Genomic DNA, 19,290 nt, shown 5'->3' with positions numbered 1-19,290 from the left:
ACCCACTGGGCTGCTTCCAGCTCCATTTGGCACTGTGAGGTCTGTAGTGCTCAACATCCCACCTAACAACATTATGAAGAGGTGAGAAGGGCAGAGAATGAATATAAATGAACTCTCCTTATTTGAGTATGAACTGAACAGATGTTAACCTTCACTCCACTCCTAAAAAACATCAAAATAAAAACTAGCCCAGTCTGAAGTTCACATTAATGTGTGATTTGATATATTCTGTACCACACACACACATATATATATATGTGTAAACTATACATGTAACATACATTACTATACATGGTGTGTGTGTGTGTGTGTGTATGTGTGTACACCCACACACAGGAATTTACCTAGTAAGCTCTGGATGGGTTTTGCTTTTCTGTGTTATTAATACCAAATGATATATATAAATAAGAATGGAGATAGTACATATTGAATATCACCAAATCTAGGATTTAAGAGAAAGGAAATACTGAATCTCACAGGCTAATGCAGCAAATACACTGCAAATTTCTGCTTGCTTAACCAAATCAGGTAGAAAGAAACGCCAAAAAAAAAAAAAAATCCACTAACTCTCATCAGATGAGTTTATTTCCACATTTCTAGCAGGATGGCTCACATAAAATCAACTTTAAATCTCTATTCATGATATACTAATTAAATGTTCTGCCCGTTAAATATTCTCATGATAAGGAACCTACTGTGATACATGGTAGGTTCTCTATGTTGTTCTACTTTGCCTGCCAAAATAGTCTCATAGTAGATTAGTCCCATGGTAGCCATTCAAAAAATACTTCAGTTATGTAGCAGTGACTCCTGCTCATTCAGACAATAAAATTAAGACTAACAGAATAAGAAACTTACTATGTTAGCAACTAGTTTTTTTACCTTCTTTGTTAAAGAACTAGCAGTACAGATGTTACTACATACTTGCATTGCCAGTACTTGGTGGTCTCTGAGGAGCTCCTGGGGATACATTTCTATGTAATGCAGCTGGAGGTGGAGATAGCATGCTTGAATCTGCTAATGTTGAGCTGGCTGCCAAAGATGGCGACACAAGTGAACTCCCTGGATTAGAGTAGGATAAAGCATTAGGACTGGTCACAGGGACTGTGACAGACATTGAGAAGTTCTGAGGTGGCAAACCAGGCTGTAAATAAAAAACAAGAAAGAGAAAACTGTTAGTTTTATTTTCACCTACATTAAGTAACTTATTTATGAACTTTAATTTGACAGGGTAACTCAAATTATTACAAATGGAGGATGGGAACAGTCTTAATCGATTTGCAGATTTAAAGCTGTCTTCTTTAGAATTATATTTGAATGTGAATATGTTTGACATGAACATTTTCAATTTTATATTTAATGTATACTACAATGTATATATTCTATATTTCAAATATTCATAGAGATGAAAATTAGAAGTCAAAACCTGATATTAAAGTATTACTGCTGAATTTAGACATTACAAAATTTATCACTGTCATTACCAAGTAAGCATTAATTATCACTTTGATGCGAACCAGTTTAATATCATTACATTCCTATTGAGAGATCCCAAATATATCAAAAGGGAGCAAGAGTGTACACATAATTATTAACTTAATACAGCAACGGGACATTATAATGAGGCCCCAATCTGATTTGACTGATGGACATTCATAATGGGCAAAATTAAAGAAAAAAACAAATAATTATAACACAATGAAATCTGAGTGTAATGAAAATGCATAGAAACAACCTAAATAACAAAATTAATTACTGATAAGATATTAATGAGTTTTCTGGTATTTTCCTTAAACTGTATGAAGATTAAATTACAATATTAAAAATGCCATCTTCTATTCCACCAAATTATTTCATACCACTTTAAAAGGATATTTTCTATTTTCCTGTTCCATTTCTTCCATAAACCATTTACAATATACTGTTGACCACAATAAATAAGTCCTCTTTATAATTTAAAGTGTGTGGGGAGGCAGTTTCCTCTCCTTTCATTTTAAAACAGTGATTTGCATAATAAAAATTGCACTGCTAATTCAAAGTTGGAAGACTACAAATAGCTTATGTACTCTATTCAATAATTTCAGGTGGGAAAATTATAATAATTCATCAACAAATATAAAACAATGAGAAATACTTTTCAAAAATAGAACAATTTTCAGTTTAATGCTAACTGCAAGAATATCATCATCCCTGTGAGATCAGAAGGGTTTTTCTTTGGTGTTGTTTTAAGACTAATGGCATACCTCCTCAAAGTTATTCTTCTTGAGTTTATTCTTATAGGACTACTTTGAAAAAAAATTATCTATAAGGTACACTTTAGGGCATTGTTTTAAGAGAATTAGCTCTGACAATGATATAAATATCAGCATTGGAACCATTTGTCTCACGAAGGCTATACTTTCATATACAGAATTAGAAAATCAGATCCAGAATAACAATCTTAAGCAGCTCTCACTATGGAACTTTCAGTGAGAAGAACTCTGAAAATCTATTAAGTCCAGGAGCATGAGCTCAAAAAAGTACTGTTTCACTATGGTTAGTTATATGAGCACAGAAAAAAATTTAAAGTGACTATTTATTTTACAACCAGTTTATGAACATTGCTTCCTTAACTTAAAATTAATCCAAGCCTTTCTTCCTTATTACCAGAATCAGTTATGACAGGAATTTGAAGGTATCAATGCCAAGTGCTTCTGAGACTTTTACAAAATGCCAGACAGTAAACTCAGCTCTACTAATGTTAAAGCAACTATATAAAACAATTTCTAAAAATTTAGAAATATTTGGCATTCTCAAGATTTATTTAATCCCACGTCTTATGTCTTATATATAAAACATATATGTTTTAACTCATAGGAAAGAGAAGAAAGTCTTATTTATTTCCTTTATTAAAAAACATGGTATTTTAGAAGTGGAAGGGATCTTAAAATTATGAGCAAAGCCACTCACTGTATAGATTAAGAAAGTAGAATTCAGGATGTTTAGGTGCCCCATCTAAAGATATAAGGGCGTGTAAGTAGCAAAGCCTGAATTAGAATGTTCTCACTTCTACATTAAAGATGCTGAACATAAACTATTATAAGATTTCAGCAAATTTTAAATTTATATAGAGCAAAAAGGTTAATAAAATACCTTCTTTTCCCCTTCTATTTATTATCATAACTCACTGTAAAAATAATTAAGATGTCGGATCAATCTCTTCATGCATAAGATAAGCACAAACCATACTTTAGTACTCACTGCGATTTTATGATTCCGCATCATATTATCAAATTCCTCATTAATTTTTTTATATTTTTCTTCTGTATGTGGAGTTAGCACATATGAAGTATCAGGGTCTGGGCTGTCGCACCCTCTGTGTTCCTTCTTGTTCAGAGCCTAAATAATGAAGTTAACAAAAAGGATCAACAAATAAAAAGTAGAGGTAAAATGAAAGTACTTACAGGGCCTCGTTTGAAAATAAAATCACTATCTTCATTTAGTTTGCTGAATCTGTCCTCCGAGAGTGGACTGTGCTCAAAGTAATCGTCAGCATCAGGGCTCTCACAACCATTAAGGCCTTTTTTTCTTAAAGTCTGAAATACAATTGGAAAATTCACACACAAATAATGCTAACTTTCCATGAGTTGTTTTTTTTTTTTTTTTGTATTATTAAGAGAGCACAGATTGAATGAACTGAATTATTTAAGAGCCACTGAAATGGTTTTCAAATGATCAAAGAAGTACTAATTCTTCAAGTAAGGTAAACCTAAGACCTACATAAAATTAATTCAATTGTACATTAAAATAAAAGGAATACTGACTTGTTTGGATTCTTCCTTTTAGAATTTCTTAAAAAATATAAATTTTACAATGTTCTAACGGTTAACAATTAGAATGTGATTACAACCTGATCAACTTAAGTGCTAGAGCCAATTTATAAAGAAATAAATTAGAAATTTACCAAAATGATGCTTTGAGAAGTTATAGTGCACTGAGCATTTCAGCAACTTTATTTACTGACTTCCTTTCTGCCTATGAGAATTTATTTCAGTCACTAGAAATTAGTCCAGAATCTCAAAAATTTCATTTCTAATTTCTTCTTGAATGTTAACAGTTTCCCACAACATTCTAAAATATAAAAGCTCAAGTCTAATATTTATATGCGACTTATGGTTCTTTTGTATGAAGATGTATATATTACTGACTACATATTTTTACAATTTGCATTCCAGGGTTATATGGAATGCACCCCTTTCCCTTTTATTAGCTCAATCTACAGAGCTGCTTCATGGATTGGTTTAATCCACTGAACTGACTTTCTTCAGAATTTTCTTGAGTGTTGTTAAAGCTTCCCCCTGGAGCATACTGACATTTTTTTACACTGGGTTGTAAAAATATAGCAGATGGTTAGTTTTCTATTTCTTTAACTTTAAAATCACCATAAAACAACTTGTCTAAAATTAAAAGAATTAAAAATCAAGGATTTGGAGCTGGGCACAGTGGTACGTACACGCCTGTAAACCAGAGGCTTGGGAGGCTGAGACAGGAGAATTGCGAGTTCAAAGCCAGCTCCAGCAACTGTGAGGCGCTAAGCAACTCAGTGAGACCCTGTCTCTAAATAAAATTCAAAATAGGGTTGGGAATGTGGCTCAGTGGTTGAGTAACCCTGAGTTCAATCCCTCGTACCATCAAAATAAAACAAAAAATCAAGGATTTGAAGATTTATAAATGTAAATGTTCATTTACATTTGATTTTATTGTTTTTTTAATCTGTACATGCTTAAAGAAAATCGTAAGCAACAATTACTATAGATATGTTAGCTATTCAAATGTTCATTTACATTTATAATGTCAAATTAAAAAATACTCTTGGGTATTATTTTAAAGTAGAATTACTGGGTTCAACAACTTAAATAGTTTTGAGACTGTTGATTTTCCAACCAACTCCACAAAAGTATTAAGAAGTTAAAATTTTCTACTGAGGCCTACCTAATTAGAAAGTTTGATAAACTAGTTCTAGATGAGTTCGTCACAAATTATTTAAATTAGATTTAATATATATTTTAAATTCATAATACATATTAGTATCCTTTAAAACTTGACTTACAAACATTTTGTTTATTTTTTCCCTTTTTAATCTTAAGAAAGTAGAATGCAAACACAGTACATCAAGATTTAAGAACTTTTCTTAGTTTTTCCAAAGCCAGATTCTTTGGTGGGGGTGGTGGGTTACCAGGGTTTGAACTCAGGGGCACTCGACCACTGAGCCACATCCCTAGCCCTATTTTGTATTTTATTTAGAGACATAGTCTTTCTGAGTTGCTTAGCACCTCACTTTTGATGAGGCTGGCTCTGAACTCGCAATCCTCCTGCCTGAGTCTCCCAAGCCACTGGAATTATAGGCTTGTGCCACCATGCCCAGCAAAGCAAAATTATTTCAAAATTTGATTTGATTTTTTTTTAAATTTATGTATGCTTGAAGAAAATCATAAGCAACATTACTATAGGTATGTTAGCTTCTCAACTTTCTTGGAATGTGCCACTCAATGCCTGAAGCTCTTACTGAAACACAATTACTAAACAAGAACATATAGTGAACACTACATCTTTTTCCCTAACATCTGTCCCATGGCACCAAGCTCTATGAATCTAATTGCATGGACATTATGTTTACTTAGCCATAAAAGGTCTTGCTGTTCAGAACACTAAGGGATGGAGACCTTTACCCACCCCATCCATGGTAGCACATTCTACCTGCCAAATTTCTGCAAGCTCCTATCAGCACTGAAAATGTTAACACTTGGAATAATGAACAACACATTGAACTCTTATAACTGAGAAACAGACCAAATATAACAAGTACCTATACACAGATATTATAATGAAAGGAATGATTTATTCTAGTCTTTAATCACTGGATGCTTGTTTCTTAATTTTCACATATCATAAAAGACTAGTTAACTCAGTTTTGTCCCTCTTGGTATACTGAAATGTTATCACTGAACTCTCTACAAACAGCAATCACCAAGTATATATCTCTTTAAACCTACAGAGGAAAAAATAATACAGCCTTTGTTTAAAAAAAATGTGAATTTTTTTTTTTTTTCTGCAAGAAAGGCTAACTTAATTATGGGGAAAGAAAGTACTCCAGTATCACTGGCTCTGCAAGCCTTCACTTCAGATGAGTTCCTGTCACAGCCAGGGAATTTAGGAGGCAGTATCAACTCTGTAGATAACAAGCTACTGTACCTCTGTTCAACAGCCAACTTGTGTCTCCTTATCAGCAAACATGAAGAGTTGTTTTGAGGACCTAATTACCATAAAAAGACTTTTTCTGTCGTCTTTATCATTACCAAATAGCATAATAGTAAAAATTTCTCCTGTGTCACTGGTACTAACAAGTGGAATTCTGTAATCTATTAACAAGGCCAGGTGAGGCACACAAGAAACAGATGAGCTTCAGTTTTCTCATATACTTCAAGTTACCCACAATAAAAACATTTAAGGCTCTCACTGTGGGGACTCTGGGGGAAAAAATCATTGAGAATACCAGCACTATGCACTATCTTTGGCTGTTGCTGAAAATTATTGTCTTTCACCCTGAAGTAAACATAACTTCAAAGAATTGTGTGTGTGTGTGTGTGTGTGTGTGTGTGCGCGCTATATCCCCAGCCTAAGAAACTATTTCTTGTAAATGTGACTGACAGTATTTCAGTGCCATCAATGGCAACTTTAAGGGAAAAACTCAATTGTGCCCAAATAACTTTAAATTTCAGTGGTGTGTATTTAAGCTGACTTATCCTGGATTTCCTTTACTAACTGTATTCTGAAATCTATATTACAAACTGCTAAAGTGAACATTTGATAAGCAATTATAATTAATCAGTTCAAGCTGACTTGATACAATCTGTTTTAAATCCTTCATATGAGTGTTTCAAATACTTTTAAAGGTTCTAATTGGCAAGGTTAAATGGAATCTGAAAAATAATGCACCTATATTTTTCTTCAATCCTTTTCCACAGAAGACAAATCTTATTTTTGGAGGCTCAGTTAAGCACTTTAAAAAAAACTTTTTATAGCTGTCACCAATAAAGTTAAATTGAACTGGGATTTTAATAATGGTTTTTCTTTTTAGTGATTTGGGCCAATGCAGGTACTTTCCGCATGCTGTCATTTATGGTACAAAATATAAGATTTAAATAAGTATATGTCCTTAGTCAACATTTACCTTTCAACATTAGTTATGTAAAGATAAAATGTAAAATATTTTTAAATGGACCAAAAAAGATTTTTAAAAATTATGGTATCTTTAATGAAAAACTATGTATTGTCTAGCACATAAACTTTAAAGTTATCTGACTCTATGGAGTTCTTGCCTTTGTCATTAAACTATTTTACAACTCTATTCAGATAGAATGCAAATAATTTGTGTATAATGATATGCAAATGATTTTTGTACCATAGAAGTTCAATGCATTTCTTTTCCCCATTGTGGAAAAGCTAGTTTTTTTTTTTTTTTTTTTAATCTATGAAGCCAACTAAATTGGCTTTCTTGATGGGTTTGTATATTTGATCTTTGGATTTACCTATCAACCAGCTGTGACTTTTTTTTTCAGGTTCCTACAATAGTTAACAAATTAAAAATCTTTGTGGCCTATTGATTTTCAATCTGTCTGAGACAAGTATGAAACTACCCTTCACTCATCACTGACAGGAGATTAAAAGAGTTCAACAGCCCTTGATATGACTCACAATTAGATTGAGCACTGGTTTTTAAAATAAAAAAGTAATGTGTTATTTAAAAAATAGCTTGAAATTTTTGATTAATGATCTGTATTAATATTATATCACAATAATATTAATACATTAACACAATATTAAAATATTAAGGAAGTATGATTAGAGAAGGTTTTTGACTTTTCAGTATTTGTCTTTAAGAAATTAAGAGTGATCTTTAATTCTTGTGATAATTTGCAATTAAATGTGTTTGGGATAACAGCATTAAGAGTGGAACTGTCTGGGGCTGGGGTTGTGGGTCAGTGACAGAGTGCTTGCCTGGCATGTGTGAGTCACTGGGTTCGATCCTCAGCACCACATAAAAATAAATTAATTAAACAAAGGTATCCATCTACAACTAAAAAGATAAAAATTAAAACAAAAAAGAGTGGGACTGTCCGAAACAGCAAAACCTACCATCTCCTGGGTTCCTTTCCATCTGAAGCCAACATGACCTAGAGTGAAATGAAGTTGGTGGGAGAAGAGTGGGTCAGGTTCTGCCTTAACCATATTCAGGGAAGTAGGAATCCTACACCACATCTTCAACTGTTCTGTGCTAGAAATGTCCAAATTAAACTTTAAAAAGAGGGTTTTTGTTTATTTTGTATCGAACAAACCAGTTTTACCAAATGAAGAGGGATAAAGCCTTCTCTCTGTTGATCAAATACCTCTAAAGTTGGGAGACTCTTTGAAACACTAGTACTTTTTTTAAAAAAAAAATCCCCCTTTTTTTTTAAGAATACATAGTAATCATACATACTTATTAGTTACAGAGTGATATTTAAACTCAAGAGCCTATATATATATAGGCTCTTGAGTTTAAATTTTCCATACAAATTTAAGGAAAAACAGTAAAACCCTGAAATTTAGTGAGTATTCCGGCTAGACTCCCCCCACTCCCATTCAGATTATAGCTACCTTTGTTTCTTTGACTAGGCTATTTTACAACTTTTTAAATATAGGCATTAGTTAGCTTGCAAGAAAATGGATAGTTTGTGCAAATAATTTTTGTCCATAGAAATTGTTTCCTGTGAAATACCATGGATTATCAATCACCCTGTGGAAACTGACCAAACTTATCTCCATAAATTCACTCCAATATTTTTAAATTATAAATTTGATTCATTTTACACGAAGACCATCAGTTATGCCTTTAAGAGAGTCACCTTGCAAACTAGTCTTGGTAGCAGAGACCACGGATATCATCAAAGATGGATTTCCTGGTGTCAGGTCTTCAGTAATTCAAATATTCTTTCCTGTCTTTGAGTGCCATATGTCTCCTTTATCTTGAGCTACTTCAAATGAGTTTTCACCACTTATAATTAAAGAACCTTTTTAAAAATGTATTGGTTTTTAGTTATAAGTGGACACAATATCTTTATTTTATTTTTTTAATGTGGTGCTAAGGATCAAACCCAGTGCCTCACGCATGCTAGGCGAGCACTCCACCTCTGAGCCACAATCCCAGCCCCAAAGAAACTTAATGAAGAAAACTGTCAGTGACTCTTTAGGTCACAAATTAATAGTATCCTCATCCAAATTATGTATTTCCCAAAAAAGTCTGGCTTGTGCCTCCAAAACCTAGAATCCACAAGGGTCCTAAACCTGAAAGTGACAAATTATTTACCATTTTTGGCCAAAGACAATTGATACAAAGATACTTGCCAGATTAAAGGCATGTGTTCTTCTGTTCTACTTATAAAGAATGAGTAACCTTACCTTCCAAATTCAAGGAAACATTGACAGAATTCTGGGTATACAGTACTGCTTGACAGACCCTATACATCTGCCTCTCATTTTTCAGTCTACATAATAAACCTCTTGGTGAAACTAAGATGGAAAGAATAAGAGAAGGGTAAAAAAGAGAAAGGAAAGAGACTCGAGGACGCAAGAATAATGCTGTTCAGACTTTTTCTAAGTATACCCATGTTTTTCTTTTACATAATAACCTTAAACAAGCATATATAAAAACGGATTACTCATTGAGCAGAGGCAATTCATTTTAAATGGGGTTCTTTTTAAAATCTCATGCTAAATATTCAGCAAACAGTTACATAGTTAAAATTTTAGACATGTACACTTTCCACAGAAGTTATACCTATATTTTATATAAGTGCACATATGGCATATACACAAAAAATACATGAGTTACAATAATCTCTGGTGTTTGTTTAGAGTTAAATCAGGACATTTTCCATTCTAAGTGTATATATTTTATATATGCACACATGCACATACAAATATATGTATAACTATAATGTCTAATGTTTGTTTACAGAGTTAAGGAAAACAGGTTATCTTTCATTTTAAACATGTACAAACCACATTTAAATCATGTAGGGGCTTAGAGAAAAACGGATAGGTATCTCAAGGAATTGGCACTTCTGAAATTTTGAGTCTATATTAAATTTTTGATTCAAGAATCTATGCTACTTGCCAAAACCTCTGACAGGACTGAAGTTTTAACTGCCATGTACAAAGAATTACAAAATTCTCAATATGCACTAAATTTTATTTATTTATTTATCATCTACCTATCTATCTATCTATTTGTTTATTTATTTATAGTGGTCTAAGGATTGAACTCAGGGCCTTGCACATGGTAGGAAAGCATTCTACCAATAAATTAACAACCCCAGCCTTAATACATTCTAAACTTTGTAAGATAACTGTCAAGTTCCATTCTAAACTAATGGAATCACAGCACTTACAGGTGAAACTATACAATTAAAAGTACTCAAAAAGTGTATATGCATGTTTTTTAAGTGCACAAGGAGCTAGTCCAATAAATCAATCCACAATTTTACCGTGTATCTTAAATCTTTTTTTTCTGAAGCCAGCTGAGCAGTAAATACCCACAAATACTGGCTGAATGGATACTTAGTACCTCCAATATAATACAAGTGCACACAACATAATTACTTGTAAATAAAGGAATAACTTGTTTTAAGTTCCAAGGAATTCAAATTAGACTATCAGAAGTTTTTAAATGTGAAAAAGTTCTCTTTTGACCCGATTTTAATAAGTATTTCCATTCTGAAGTAGATACTATTCTTTTTAGTCATTCTGAAAATACTCAAAACAATTATTTAAAAATTTGAAACATGCATAAAGAAAGGTACATGAAAATTAAAAAAATAATTATAAAGTGAACAAGTCATTTCAATTAAAATAGTCCCAAGCCAGAATGCTATATATGTCCTTTAATCAACCAACTTCTCCTCTCCCCATATAGGACAATACTATACTAACTCTGTGATGACAATTTCCTGGATTTTCCTTATAGGTTTAGCACATAGATACATATCCTATAATTAGAATTTAGCTTTGCCTACTCTGACTATATGCAAACAGAACCACAGAGAATAATATATTGTATGTGATCTTTCATTACACATCATTCATGAGTGATTACAGTGAATTCTCAGGAATAGAACTGTAGTCCATAAAATACATGAATTCTGTAATAGACAACACCAAACTGTTACTAAAGTAGTTCTACCAATGTGTACATTTCTATCTTTAATGAATACTGAATTTGCATTCCCCCAATTACTAGTGAAATTCAACACATTTCATATCTATGGCCATTTAGATTTTCTCTTTTGTGAAGCAGCTATTCAAGAACTTTGCCAAGTTTTCTACGAATTGCTTTTTTCTTACTGGTACATAGTTCTTTCAAATGCAGTCAGTATAGGTCCTACGTTAATTTTATGTATCATAAAAATCTTTTCCCATTTTATGGCATTTTAAAATTTTAATCTTTGTATGAAGGGAGGTTAATTTTATTTAATATAGTCAAACATATCATTGTTTTCTTTTCATTATCCTTACAATAGTGATTTTTAGGTCTTATATAAGAAATTTTCCCCCACCCCAAAATTATGAAGGTATTCTCCTATATTATCCTCTAACCAGCTTTAGGTCTGTAATCTTGCTGGAGATTATTTAGTGTAGGATTTGAGATATATTCAATCTCAAGACTAATTTTAAGAGTTTGTTCTTTCCTCTTTGATCTGTGATAGCATGTCATTATATATTAATTATCTTTGTATGGATCCAGTTCTGTGCTATTATTCCACCAGTATGTTTGGTCATTGGTAATTGTGTTAATGTCACAGTATCTTAGTTACTATAGCTTTAAAATTACTCTAATATACTTATTGCAAATCTTCTCACCTTAATCTTTCTTCATGTCTCTTTTCCCTTTGAACTGCAGAATCAGTAAGGTTTTTATTTTTAATGCCTCAGAATTCTGAGTGGCAATTCACTGACTTATAGAGATAACTTTATGTAGCATGGTTATATACAATATTAAGACTTCCAATTCATGAATATGGAATAATGCTACATTCCTGGCATAAAGCCAAATTAGTTATGATCTATTTTCCCTTCTGTATAATCTGGGATTACATTTCTGTATTAGCATAAATAGAGGCTTTAACACAAAAATCCACAAATCCCACTGGCTTTACATAATGAAAGTTTATTTATTGTTTATACAAAGCCCAAGGAGGGTATTTCTTAGTCTCAGAGAAACTTATGTGAGACTCAGGGCCCAGAGTCTTTTTCTGTTTTAGGGGGGAAAGGGAACTCGTAAAGATGGAACCCTGAGCCTCATAAATGCTAAGCATACTCTCATCCAAGCAGATACACACTCCCAACCCTGTCCAGAGTCATTTATCTTGTGGCTCTGCATATAGGACCTTTGAGTCCCCTTCTGGATTCTTTACACCTGGTTGTCAAATAAAAGAGAGAGTGAAGATCATGTGGGAAATAGCTCATAGGTCAGGCCTAGAAGCAGCCTGCATCATATCCATCCATATTTATTTAGCTAGAACTCAGTCACATGTCCATTCTTAACTGTAAAGGAAGCTGATACAGAGTCCAGACAAGTTTCCAGGCAGTAGAGACAGTTTTCATTGTGAAAACGAAAATGTCTCCAATAAAAAAGATGCGAACACAAAAAAAGTGAACTAATATTTTGCTTAGGGATTTTTCCATTTATGTTCAGTGAGACAGAACATAAATTCTGGTTTTCTCTAGCATTCTCTTAATTGGTTCTGCTACCAAAGTTAGGCTAGTTTCAAAAAATGAAAAAAGGAGAGGTTCTTCTTTTGCTATTCTCTGGAAGAGTTGTGAAATACATGCATTACTTCCTCTTTAAAAATATACTAGTAATTACTTCGAGGCCATCTGGACTTGGAGTTGTAAATCTGACAATAAGAATTATTCTCTCTGAAAATAAGATTATTTTTTTCTGATTGTTTTGCTAAAATTATATTTTCCTGGCAACCGGTCCACTGAACAAAAATTTTGAGGAATAGGAAAATAATGAAATTATATATGCTGGCTGGGGATATAGCTCAGTTAGTAGAATGCTTGCCTTGCATGCACAAGGCCCTGGTTTCAATCTTCTAGCACCATAGGGAAAAAAAATTATATATGCTGAAAAAAAGTATGTTAAAGCTGAGTATAATGGTGCACACTTCTAATTCCAGCTACTCAGAAGGCTATGGCAGGAGAATATCAAGTTCAAGGCCAGGCTGAGTAATTTAGTGAAAACCTATTTCAAGTTAAGTTTTTTTTTTGTTTTGTTTTTTAAGGCTGAGGATATAGTGCTGAAGACTGTTTGCCTAGCATGTGCAAGGCCCTAGATTTAATCCCTAGTATAAAAAAAATTTTTTTAGGTTAAAATACCTATTGAATAGAAAATGGACACCTTTCTGATTCCGTAGTTCATCTCCTATCTTAATAGAAGAGAATATTAAAGTCAGGAGAGATTCAAGTACTCATGCCATATCCTACCTCATCATATAGCTATAAAGTAGCATAATTGGAACTAAAATCTAAGTCTTCTTATGTTTAAACTAGTACTCTTTCCACTATGCTGTGTTAGTTTAGCCAATCAACAGATTGCTTCAAACAGTTAACAAACCAAAAGGAGAATAGATAAGAGCACTGTGATCTAGTACCACTTTAACCACTGAGAAGAGTTAACATTTATTATGTCTTTGGTCAAAAGCACGTCTTCGTATTTTTCTCCCAGTTTTTCCATGATCCTAACCACATCTTCTTCAGTGAGAAATATGTTGTTTAGGCTCTGGTTTCTGTGAATTCTAAGATCTTACTCAGTTCTATGATCCTAGGTTTGACTGTAAAGATCCTAAAGTATGGTAGTACCTCCTCCACTGCTTCCCTCAATTTCTACAATTTTGGGGCCCTGGTTTTCCAGGAGCTGGATACTAAGCCACCAGGTAGTCTGGTCTCAACTAGTCACCAATGTTTTAGATGTCGCCACTTAAATAAATTCTTTGATGATGCTGATTTTCAGTGTCAATGCTGATTTTCCTGAAAAGTCAGAAAAGTGTATCGGCCAAAGTCCTGGCTTTTGATTCTTCACTACCCCTTTGTTTGTTTACTAGATACTTTAATTTGCCTTTTTCATCCAAAAAAATTCATTGAAAGCATCCTACTAGTTAGTTTCACATACTTACTTGCAGTAGTCCCTGCTTTCTTACCATGGCAGCTTGAGTTGGTCTTGGCCCTTTTCCAAAGCATAAGGTAGTTCAATTGCAAAGCTGATATACAAGTGTTTCCCTTCATTCTTGAAGATATTTTCTCTATATAAAACTCAAGGTTGGGTTCCTACTCTATTCTCTATTACCCTAGCACATTTATCACTGGACTCCAGGTTTAATTTGCTGGTATTTAGAATCAGCACTGTTTTGAGGATAAATCTGTTTTACTTGTCTTTTGTTTTCTGCATTTTCACTATGTCTGTGTAGTTTGTTTCATTTTTGTTTTAGATTTATTCTGCATGGGATTTATTGGGACAGTGGCTCAGGTTTTTGTTGTTGTTGTTGTTGTTTTGAGAGAGAGAGAGAGAGAGACAGAGAGAGAGAAATTAATCTTTTTTGTAAATGGACACAACACAATGCTTTTTATGTGGTTCTGAGAATCGAACACGGGTCCCACCCGTGCTAGGCAAGCGCTCTACCGCTGAGCCATAATCCCAGCCAAACGCATGCGTATTTTATCAGTAAGTAAGTGAAACTAACTAGTGGGATGCTCTCAGTTTTTCAGCTATTTTATCCTGGCAAATTACTTAGGGCAGCTACAGCTTTAAAGAATTCTTGACTTTTGTATTCTGTTCTCTTAGATTTGGGCCTAGCATAGTCCTTAAAGCTCTTTGATATTATGAAATATTTTTTATAGTTCACCTACTGTTTTTAGTTGTCTTTTAGCAAGTGAGTTAATCTAGATAACCTGGCCCAAGAATACTGAACTTTTTTTTTTGTAAGTAAGTATTTTTAGAAAAATAATGAACTAAGCTTTTCTAATGATATCCAAATAAGCTATTTTTGTTGATGTTTTTGCTTTATTATTATTATTTTAAGTTAGATGTGGAAGATTTAGGCAGCTCATCAAGGTTAAACAAAAGAATTTACTATTCAATCCAGGAAATTCTATTCCTAGCTAAATACCTAGGAAAATGAAAACATATGCCCATACAAAAAAGTGTTATAGGGGTATAACTCAGTGGTAGAACACTTTCCTAGCATACTTAAGGCCCTGGGTTTGATCCCCAGCACCACTATCCTGCAAAAAGTTGTGCATAAACTTCAAAGTAGCAAATGGATCTCATTTGGCCAAAGAATGAAGTTCTAAGATATGCTACAATATGGATGAGCTTTAAAAATATCATCTTGAGTGAAAAAAGTCACAGAAGACCACATATTATATGACTCTACTTATATGAAATGTCCAGGACAAGTTCATTGACATATAAAATAGATTAGAGGGTTAATCTCAGTTATGTCCACATACTTCAATAAATAACTAAAATATGCACTCAATGTCATAATAGTGAAGGATATTTGGGTAATGATTTATATAGTACTTCATGCAGGTTACTGAAAGCTTTGAAAATATTTACTATGATCATGAATAATTATCATATGGAATTCATACCTATTGATTACTATATCCTAGTATGATAAGACTGCCAGTGAACAGAAACATAAAAAACAAAGCCCAATAAAACTTCTGAAAATAACTTTCTTTATAACCAAAAAAACAAAACAAAACAAAAAAACAAATCTCAGAAAAATAACTTTCCTACTCTGTATAATTTTCTTTTAAATAAAATAGCAGTCTTTAATCCAGATGAATGTAAACTAGGACACATTATCTTATAAAAAAAAAAAAAAGAGAGAGAAAAAACCTCTGTGTACTTAAACAATAGTCTGCTCTACTATGATATGTTTTTGTAATGCAAACTAGCTCAGATGCAAATGGCACTAGGAAATGATATCAGTATAATAAAGAGGTCACTTTGGTTTGCTGGTGATTTTTTCCTAGGAAAGCGGAACCAGAAAAGTGGGAATAGTATTAGAACTTTAGCAGGAAAGGAAAAATCCCTCAACTTGGCTACTGTACTGACAATGTAAGTATTAATCTGTATTACCAGAAATTTTTAAAAGAAGGCTTTAGATGAGTACTCCTAATCTTATAGATTATACTTTTTCCCATGCCCTCTTTAATGGCAGCCTCCACTGGCTCACCACTATACTTCCATCTGTATTGTCCTAAGATCCACCAATTCCATCCCAATGAAAGGCTTACCAGCATTTCTATTCAAGTAATTTTGTACATTTATAATCTCATCATGGTAGTCACTAACTACACTAAGTTGCCTAATTGAACAGTTCAAGTTATCTCCCCAATTATTACTTGTGTTAGTTCTCAGAATACACAGATATATGGGTTTTGCAGTTTGTGAGGTTTTCAGGAATGCATAAATCTCAATACATCAGAAACCTCTGTACTTTTTTATTTTTAAAAGTAGGTTTACTTCTCTGAAGGCTGGGAATAATACATAGAATGAGTAGACGCGAGGGGTGAGGATGAGTTAAAAAAGTCATCATTTCCAATGTTACAGAGTAAAAAGAATCACATTTCCTTCACTATTGACTTCCTTCCACTTATAAAACAAACTTAATATTTTTGTCCCTACTAGTTTTTGTAATATTTGATGTAGTTTTAATTTAAGAGTATCATAAATGCGTTAACAATGAAGTAAGCAATGCTACCTTTAGTTCATATCTTCAGTAAACTGTGTGTTGGATATTTACTGAACACTGTGAAAATACTAATATTCTTTTGTAAAGTCTTGCCTCAAAAGATCTACAGTCTTTCAAAAGACATTATGTAAGTGTAGGTTTTGTCATTATGTACTAATATGATCTGGACAATTTTGACCTGGCTTCCTTATCAATTAAATGAAGTAACTATATTTTAGTTTCCTAAACTTTTTATACCAACCTCTTTTCACAATAGTTTTGATTATGTGGTCATTTGTGCATAGAAAATAACAATGAAATGATTTTTAAAAGAATTTAAAACTGAAGGTTTTATTACAAAGGTTATTTATTTATAATATTTGGGAATGTTAACATGATGCTCAACTCTAAAAATTTCCTTTTTTAAAACAAATGATTCACTCGAATTTTCTACAGATCAATTAAGAAAAAGAATAAAGTGTCAATACATTACAGTCTTTGGAATACATCCTAAACTTCCACTTTATAATCTCCCCTCTCCATTCAAACCAAATGGAATAACATTCCTCTTCTTTCAAGTCTCACCATTACTAAAAAAAAAAAAACTATCACGATTACAAGATGGGATAAATTATATTTTTAAAAGTTATAAACTTCTTTACAATGTTGATTATCTGCTGCCAGATTAACATTTGTGCAATAATGATTTGACTACCTAAACTTTTAAACACCTCCAAAGGCTGCCCAATACACCCCCCCACACATATATCTCACAAGTTTCAAATGACACAGCTTGGTACTAAGTCACTCTATTAACTATATCCAATTTCTTTATCACCTCATATTAATCTCCTATACAAACCCTCTAGACCATAATTTTGCATACGATATGAGATAATACTAGGATTTTTCCCTCCCCAACAGATATCTATTTTTTCCAGCACAGCGTATTAAAACTTTCATTTTCTCATTAATTTATTTGCATTTTTGTCAATCAATTAATCATATACATATCAGCTCATTTCTGAACTCTCTATTAACTGTTCTACTGAGATATATATGAATATGTAAAGTATACGCAAAAATCACACTATCCGGACGACTGATAGAGCAAGTCCTAAAGGTAAAACATCCAGCAAGAATAAGCCAGTCAGCATATTCCATTCTCTCTCCACTACTATCACTAGTTTTTCTGGGCATACGATGTGGGAAGGAATGCAGCCTAAAGCATACAAACTAATTTTAGAATATCTGCTGGACATTCTGGGATACAATTGATCTAATATTTTTATTGATGCTTAAATAGTCAATAGCCACATGTGGTTACTTAAACTGAATTTTAAAAACAAACAAACAAAAAACCCTAACAGTTTCTCAGTTGCACTAGCTATATTTCAAAGGTTCAACAGCTACTCATGGCTATTGGTCAGCATGTTGGACAACCCAAATATACAACATTTCTATCATCACTAAAAATTCTATTCGACAGTGCTGTTTCAATGATACTATGTGCAGATACAAGGCCTGAAGCTGTTTCGCCAACATGAAAAAGTAGGTATGAGTACAAAACCAATGCAAGGGGAAGACAGAGAGCCCACTTCAACAGAGCCTCATCAGCACACTGCTAGAATTTTGTTATATGATATAACACACACCCGTCCTTTTTCCCAATCCCGCCCCCACTTTTTAAAAACTTGTTCTAATTATACATGCACTTTGACACATTCTTCTGTTGAAGAATAACACTGGTTGTGTAGTTGTATATGTATATAGGGTAATAATGTCTAATTCATTCTACTATACTTCCTTCCTACCCTCATATTCCCTCCCCTCCCTTCACTCCCCCTCTACCTAATCCAAAGTAACTCTATTCTTCTCTAGCCTCCCCCCTTAATCTCCAGGATATATAAAGAACTCAAAAAACTTAACACCAAAAAGTAAATAACCCAATCAATAAATGGGCTAAGGAACTGAATAGATACTTCACAGAAAAAGAAATACAACTGATCAACAAATATATGAAAACATGTTTAATATCCCTAACAATTAGAGAAATGCAAATCTCACTCTAGTCAGAATGGCAATTATCAAGAATACAAGCAACAATAAATGTTGGTGAGATGTGAGAAAAAGGTATAATCATACATTGCTGGTGGGACTGCAAATTGGTGTGACTACTACAGAAAGCAGTGTGGAGATTCCTCAAAAAACTTGGAATAAAAGCACCATTTGACCCAGCTACCCCAATCCTTGGCTTATACCAAAGGACTTAAAATCAGCATACTACAGTGGCGCAGCAACATCAATGTTTATAGCAGCTCAATTCACAATAGCTAAACTATGGAACCAAAACACCCTTGTTTTAAAGACTAGTTTCAGTCAGGTCTTCTGTTGCTTTCAACCTAACCAATATGGCATAGTTTTCAAACAATTGTATAGTTGATTGTTACAATCCCTGAGATTTATA

At 33.1% G+C, this 19,290-nt stretch overlaps 1 protein-coding gene across 14 annotated transcripts in view; it reads right to left on the bottom strand.

The window, feature by feature from the left end:
- Mef2a (myocyte enhancer factor 2A) overlaps nt 1-19,290 on the bottom strand; it is a 156,319-nt gene that overhangs the window by 40,201 nt on the left and 96,828 nt on the right. For 8 of the 14 annotated variants that reach the window (XM_015493119.2, XM_048790345.1, XM_048790343.1 and 5 more), the window contains 3 exons: nt 3,241-3,378; nt 925-1,144; nt 3-62 (listed from right to left, as the gene is read on the bottom strand). In XM_015493119.2, the coding sequence (XP_015348605.1) occupies nt 3-62; nt 925-1,144; nt 3,241-3,378 (418 nt within the window). Of the gene's footprint in view, nt 1-2; nt 63-924; nt 1,145-3,240; nt 3,379-3,443; nt 3,576-19,290 lie in introns of all 14 variants that reach the window. The other 6 variants (XM_048790352.1, XM_048790351.1, XM_048790353.1 and 3 more) reach the window with 2 other exon arrangements.

Source organism: Marmota marmota, unplaced genomic scaffold (assembly GCF_001458135.2).
Source record: "Marmota marmota marmota unplaced genomic scaffold, marMar, whole genome shotgun sequence".
In the NCBI taxonomy this organism is placed as follows: Eukaryota; Metazoa; Chordata; class Mammalia; order Rodentia; family Sciuridae; genus Marmota; species Marmota marmota.
This window is presented reverse-complemented; position numbering and strand designations above follow the sequence as displayed.